This window comes from Corvus kubaryi, unplaced genomic scaffold (assembly GCF_017639235.1).
Source record: "Corvus kubaryi isolate FWS band 111438036 unplaced genomic scaffold, C.kubaryi_AGA036_p1.0 36926, whole genome shotgun sequence".
Classification (NCBI taxonomy): Eukaryota; Metazoa; Chordata; class Aves; order Passeriformes; family Corvidae; genus Corvus; species Corvus kubaryi.
In genome coordinates this window covers 33,192-39,995 of record NW_024580983.1, presented here as the reverse complement: position 1 = coordinate 39,995, position 6,804 = coordinate 33,192, and the positions used below count along the sequence as shown (strand labels likewise).

At 58.4% G+C, this 6,804-nt stretch overlaps 1 protein-coding gene across 2 annotated transcripts in view; it reads right to left on the bottom strand.

Annotated features, from left to right (window-relative positions):
* Positions 1-6,804, bottom strand: part of LOC121660780 (sialoadhesin-like) — a 22,182-nt gene that overhangs the window by 9,508 nt on the left and 5,870 nt on the right. Inside the window, exons 1-8 of one of the 2 annotated variants that reach the window (XM_042020239.1) lie at positions 6,240-6,324; positions 5,351-5,453; positions 4,479-4,838; positions 4,099-4,395; positions 3,603-3,866; positions 2,585-2,845; positions 1,693-1,992; positions 753-1,007 (exon numbers count right to left, since the gene is read on the bottom strand). In XM_042020239.1, coding sequence (XP_041876173.1) covers positions 753-1,007; positions 1,693-1,992; positions 2,585-2,845; positions 3,603-3,866; positions 4,099-4,395; positions 4,479-4,838; positions 5,351-5,453; positions 6,240-6,254 — 1,855 coding nt within the window. In that variant the 5' untranslated portion in view covers positions 6,255-6,324. Of the gene's footprint in view, positions 1-752; positions 1,008-1,692; positions 1,993-2,584; positions 2,846-3,602; positions 3,867-4,098; positions 4,396-4,478; positions 4,839-5,350; positions 5,454-6,239; positions 6,325-6,804 lie in introns of those variants that run through there. The other variant, XM_042020238.1, reaches the window with a different exon arrangement.

The following is a 6,804-nucleotide window of genomic DNA, read 5'->3' as shown; positions in this document are numbered from 1 at the left end:
AAAACTCCCGAAATTCAAGGGATCAGCGCTTCCAGTGCTGCCTGAGCATCCAGGTTGGATGGGGTTTGGAATAACCTGGGATAGTGGGAGGTGTCCCTGCCAAGGGGAGAGGGGTTGGAATGAGATGGTTTTGAGGTCCCTCCCAACCCAAACCAGGGACAAAACACCACTGGATCCATTGGGAAAACCCTCCGAATCCAAGGGATTGGTGCTTCCAGTGAAACTCTTGGACATCCGGGTTGGACCTGGTCTAGTGGGAGGTGTCCCTTCCCAGGGAAGAGGGGTTGGAATGAGATGGGTTTGAGGTCCCTCCCAAACCAGGGACAAAACACCGCTGGATCCTTTGGGAAAACCCTCCGAATCCAAGGGATTGGTGCTTCCAATGCTGCCTGAGCATCCAGGTTGGATGGGGTTTGGAATAACCTGGGATAGTGGGAGGTGTCCCTGCCAAGGGGAGAGGGGTTGGAATGAGAAGGGTTTTGAGGTCCCCTCCAACCCAAACCATTCATGGTTCTATGACCATTTATTGCTCCTAAAACATTTCTTGTCCTTAAAATTCTCGGGAAGGTGGGAATTCTCCAAATTCCTCCTCCCACGAACTCCCAGATTTACCTGCCAAAGGGAATTTTTCACCCTCCTCACATTCCCACCCAAGAGCTCCTTGGCTGTGGCTGATGGTGATGGGGGCAACTTTGGGGTGGGAACACCCCCAGCCCAGCCCCAGGACCCTCTGGAATTCCCAGGACACTCACAGAGCACTCGGAGTGGGACAGCCTCCGACGTGTCACTGCCATTCCTGCTCCGGACCTGGCACTGGAAGGCACCGGCGTCATCCCCGCGGACGGACGGGAATTGTAGGGTCGGGAATGAGCTCTCCTGGAACCGCCGGCCGTTCCTGTACCAGGTGTAGAGCGGCTCCTCCACCGTGTCCCCTGTCCCCACACAGGTCAGGGTGACCGCGGTCCCCTCCGGCACCTCCGCCGAGGGCTGGATCAGGAGCTCGGCAGCTGCAGGAGGGATGGGAATGGGATATCAGGGAAGGAGGGAAATCCTTCCCATGGATCCATCCAGCTAAAATTCCCTGTTCCGCTTCCCTGAGTCCCCTCCCTCGCCCGGAGCCCATGGGGTCTGTGGGTCTTTGGGGGTGACATTCCCTGGGGACACTGCACAGGCAAACAGGGTCTTTGCTGACCCTTTCCCACTTTTTCCAAGGGCCAGGTTCATCCAGGGGAGTTTTGCCCAGGACAGACCCTGTCCCCTCTTCCCACTGGTTGGGCCTTGTCCGACTTCCAGTTCCCCACTGGGACACCCAAATCCAGGTTTGGTTTCTCTGGAATTGGACCTTGAGGTCTCTTCTGGGGGTTTTTTGGCCATCCTAAAGGATGTTCCTCTTGGAGATGGATTTGGGAGACTTTTCTTTCCTTCTGCTGCCTCTGTCACCCCAACTTATCCATACTTGGGGCTCAGGAGACAGTGACTGGTGGGGACGGATGGGGAAGAAAAGTTTGGATGAATTTTCTCCCAATTTTTGGCATTTTGGAAAACAAAACCTGACAACAGCTCCAAAAGCAGCTCTGACCCCACCAAGGAGGGGACACCACCAGGGTCCCTCCAGCTCTCAGGGCTGCGTGTCCCCCCCAGTTTTGGGGGTTCGTTGCCACCCCAAACCCAGGAGCAGCCTCCTGGACTCACCGCGGGTCATGAGGACCTTGGTGGCGCTGGCGTTGCCATGGACGTTGCTGGCGGTGCAGCCGTACTCCCCGCTATCCCGAGGTCCTGCATCCCGGATTTCCAGCCGCAGGGAATTGCGGGAGGTGGTGACACTGAGCCGCTGGCGCAGGGCCACCTGTGCCCCGCTGGTGGCCAGCATGGTGCCGTCATGGGTGATGGCCAGCGTGGCCGGAGGGTGGCTGTCCACGGTGCAGCGGACAATGACCAGCCGGCCACCCTGGGTCTCCTGGAAGAGCGTGAGGGTGGGAATTCGGGGTGGATCTGTGGGATGGGAGAGGATGCTGAGGTCGGGATGTCCCCGTGGTGAGGCCACAGGGAAAATGCTGGAGTGGTTTGGGTTGGAGGGGACATTGAATCCCACCTGCTCCCATGGGCAGGGACACCTTCCACTACCCCAGGTGGCTCCAAGCTCTGTCCATCCTGGCTTTGGACACTTCCAGGGATGGGAATTGTCCCCTCACGCACCCTGGATGTCACAATCTGCTTGTCACCGGGTCAGATTTACCCCAAAATTGTCACAACCAACCCAGGGCTGGGTTATTTTCCCCTGCAAAACCTCCTGACCTCTTCTTATCCCACTCGATTCTCCATGAGAAACTTCCCAAAATCTTAAGGAATGGAGAGGATTAGTGGGAAATGCTGTGATGGACAGGTCCTTGCTGCACAAATGTCACTTAATGCCACCTTCACACCTGGCTCACGGCCGAAATTTGTTGTATTCCCAGAAAATTCAACCGGCAAGCCTGAACCCCCCTCCCATCTGCCCTTGGGGTGCTCGGGAAGAGGCTCTGCCATGAATTTTTTTGGGGATTTCATGGATTGTGGGGGTTGGCATGGAGCTGGTGGCACTCACATGTCACGCTGAGGCTGATGGCCTGGGCCGTGTCACTGCCCTGGCTGTTGGTCACTTGGCAGGAGTAGTAGCCGGCGTCACCAGCGGCCACCGCGGGGAAGAGGAGGGTGTGGGCTGGGCCCTCCTTGAGCCACGCAGTGTTCTTGTACCAGGTGTAGGTCAGCTCCTCGGGATGTCCCTCCCGCCCAGGGACATCGCAGGACAAGGTGGTGGCTGTCCCCTCGCGCACCTCGGCCGCGGGGCTGGCCGAGATCTCTGCGGCTGAGGGGGAAGGGACACGTCCAGGATTGTCCTGGAGGCAGGAAAACAAATCCCAAATCCCCCATCCCAGAGCTTGGGAGAAGATGGGAGCCCCTCAGGGGTGACAACAGAGCTGGGGGACATTTGGCTTTGTCCCCTGCCACCGGGGGCCAGACTGAGGGTGGGTGAGGAGGGGTCTTTCACCTCTCTGGGTGGGCACAGGGGGTTTTGGGGGGAGCAGGGGGACCCATTTTGGGGGGAGATGCTCCCTGTGGGATTCCAGCACAGGCAGGGAAGGCTGGGATTTGTCTTTGGGATCCTCTTTGCTGTGGGATCTGGTGGGAAGGGGAGCCTCTTCCCTTCTCTGTGAGGGTGGGGATGCCCTGGGATGGAATTCCCAGAGAAGCTGTGGCTGCCCCTGGATCCCTGGAAGTGTCCAAGGCCAGGCTGGACATGGCCTGGAGCCACCTGGGATAGCAGAAATTGTCCCTGCCCATGGCAGGGGTGGGAATGATCCACAAGGTCCCTTCCCACCAAGGCTCTGGATCTCCACGATCTCCCTTCCCAGCTCTGCTCCCCGTCCTAGGCTGCAAATCCCTCCGTGTTTTTTGGGATCACAAAGATGAGGGACACCACGGGACCACCACCACCCTCCTCACACACAGACACCCCAACTCCCTGACCTCCAGCAGCACCGGCCACCTCCATCCCACTCGTGCCACCCCAATGTGGGACCCTCAGCGATGTCCCACCCCGGCCGAGCTCGCGTGGCACTCACAGAACACGCGGACGGTGACAGTGGGCGACACCCCGGTGCCGAGGGCGTTCTGGGCCTCGCAGTGGTACCGCCCGTGGTCCTCACGGCGAACCCCCCGCAGGCTCAGCACCCGCTCGGTGCCCACGGCCACCCCGTCCTTGTACCAGTGGTACCTCGCCACCGGCGGGTGGCTGCTGCCAACCTCGCAGCTCAGGGTCACCGTGTCACCCACGCCGATGTTCCCCGAGGAAGGGCTCAGCGATGCCTGGGTGTCCTTGGGGGTGTCTGTGGATGGGGCAGAGGGACACGGTGGGCACAGGGTGCTGCCACCACCTTGGGGCAGGGAAAAGGGGAGGTGGGTGACAGGAGGTGGCACCTAAGGGACAGGCACGGCCAGGGAGCGGGGAAGGGAGGGAGGAAAATGCTTTGGATTGCTGAAAGGAAGGAGGGGGTGTCAGGAAGAGGTCCTGGCCGCAGTGGCCGTGGCAGAGGTGTCCCCTGTCCCCACCCCACGTACGCCTGACCCGCAGCACCAGCTCCGTGCTCGCCTTCCTGGATCCGTGGGAAACCTCGCAGAGCAGCTTCTTGGAATGGTCCTTCCAGGAGAAGGTGCTGGTCAGGTTCACCTGCTGGCTGACCCCGCTGGTGTCCAGCTGGAAGCGGCCGGACACCTCGGACACCCGGGGGTCGTAGCCCTCCCAGTGCAGGACGATGTCACTCCAGGGACAAACGTAGGGTATGGAGCACTCCAAGGTGGACCTTTGTCCTTCGGTCTGCTCCTCGCTGCTGGTGACACTGGGACGCTGCAGATCCTCTGGGATGGAGAGCAGAGGTTTGGGATGGCCCCATGGAATGGGCAAGAAGGGAATTTTTTGGGAATCTCGGTGTTTCGCCCACCCGAAATGCTCAGTGTCACATCCCGCGCTGCCGACCAGCGGTCGCCGTTGATGATCTCGAAGCGGAACCTGTAGGGGCCACTGTCACCCGGTGTCACCCCCTGCAGCAGCAGGGTGCAATTCCGGGCCATGGGGTCCCCCAGGAGCTGGGCACGACCCCTAAAATGAGCATCCACATCCTGGGGGGTGGTGGAGTGGAACACCAGGGTCTTCTGGCCATCGTAGTCCTTGTACCAGATGGCCACGATGCCATCGGTGGTTGTCACATCTGCGGGGTAGCTGAAGGTGCAGGGCACAACCAGGCAGGACCCCCCGACGGCCTGCAGGGACTCGGGGTAGGAGACCCCCCAGGAGCTGAGGGCTGTGCCAGGGAAAATCGGGATCAGGGAGCTGGAAGTGTCCCCAGTTCCTCCCAGGACACGTTGGGGACCTGGCACCTCTGCTCGACAGGGAAGGTGGGATTTGGGATAAACCCCCCCAAGAGGAGGTTTTGGGGTGGAGAAGGGGGAGATAAGCAGGAAAAGCTGGGTCTTTTGGGGCTAAATAACAAGGAAAAGGGGGAAAGTGACCTCCTGGCCTCCCGAATTTATTTCCTCACCCCCTTTCCTCACCCTGGCTCCTTGTCCTCGCTCCCGTGGCCTGGCTGTCCCCTTGTCACCCCATCCCTGCCCACCAGGAGGAGGGGACACGTGTGGGATCGTGGAATGTGCTGGAAAATCCCACACCTGCTGCGCCAGGAGCAGCCTGGGAATCCCCTAAATTCCTGCCCATCCCTTGGGCACCGTGTCCGGCTCTCACTCCCACCCATCCCGGGGCCAACCCCTGCCTCCAGCCCTGCAGGGGACAATCCCAAGGGTGTCATTGTCCCCATACCTGATGGGACCAGGCTGGCCAGGAGCATGAGGCAGCAGGGCAGGTGCATGGTGGCACTGCCAGGGGACACGGGGGACATGGGGTCACGCTGGCACAGGGGATCCTGGGGACAAGGAGAGATGGCTGAGGGCCTAGGAGTTGGTGGGATGGATCCCTGTGGGATAAATCCTGCTGGAAGCACCACTGGCATCAGAGGAGTCCCCAGGAGAGGGTGGAAAACAAAAGGGAAGGGAGGGGAAGGGAAGGGAAAGGAAAAGAAGGGAAGGGGAAAGGCGAAAGGGGAAAGGGGAAAGGGGAAAGGGGAAAGGGGAAAGGAGAAAGGGAAAAGGGGAAAGGAGAAAGGGGAGATGGGAAAAGGGGAAAGGGGAAAGGGGGAAAAGGGGAAAGGGGAAAGGGGAAAGGGGAAAAAGAAAAAGGAAAAAAGGAAAAGAAAAAGAAAGAACAAACTGAAAAAAAAGGAATAAGAAAAGGAAAATAAAAGGAAAAAAGGAGAAGGAGAAAAGAAAAGAAAAAAGAGAAAGAGAAAGAGAAACAGAAAAAGAAAAAAAGGAGAAAGAAAAAGAGAAAGAAAAAGAAAAAGAAGAAAAGGAAACCAAGGAAAGGAAAAGAAGAGGAAATACAAAAAGAGAAGTATTTAAAAGGTTTTATGGCTTTTTGCAGCTCCACACAAACTCCTGACATTCCTTCCAGTCTCTCCACCCATCATTCCGTGATAAACCCAAATCATTTTGCCCTGAATTTTGCCCCAATATCACAGGAATCACTGATTGGATTGCCATGGATTTAGATCCTTCTCCGAGAACTCCTGGATCTCTCCCTGAGGAACGAGGCTGCTCCCAGCCCCCTGCTCCGGCCTTTCCCTCTCCAGCATTCCCTCCTTCGCCGATACCTCCTTTTCCCACATCTGTATCCAGTTTCCTCACTGCTCCTTGGATTTCGGGATGGATTTCCCGCTCCGAGGAGCTTTGCTTGGGGTTTTTCCCAGACTACGAGCACAGGGAATGGCTGGGATGGCCCCTGGGTGTCGATGCTGAGGGGGGACGATGTGAAGGCACAAATTGTCACGGGATTGGTGCCGGAAGAGGAAGGAAGCGCTGGGATCCAGCCCCCAACCCGTGCCGGTGCCAAGTTTCATTTCTTCTCCCGGATTTCTCTCGGTTTCGATTCCTGGGGAACCCTCAGGGCAGGATGGGGACGCTTGGGATGGGGACCCCGGGGGGAACAGTGGCCCCTGGTGTGGCCCTGCTGCTCCTGGAATTCCAAGAGTTGTAAATATTTCTGCGAAAACACTCCTGGTGTGGGGCTGGATGGGGCTTGGAGCGAGCTGGGGAGGGCAAGGCATCCCTGGTGTCCCTAAATGGGATTTAAGGAACGGGTTGGGATGGGAGGGTTTGAAAGCTCATGAATTCCCATGGGCAGGGACACCTCCCACCATCCCAGCTGGATCCAAGCCC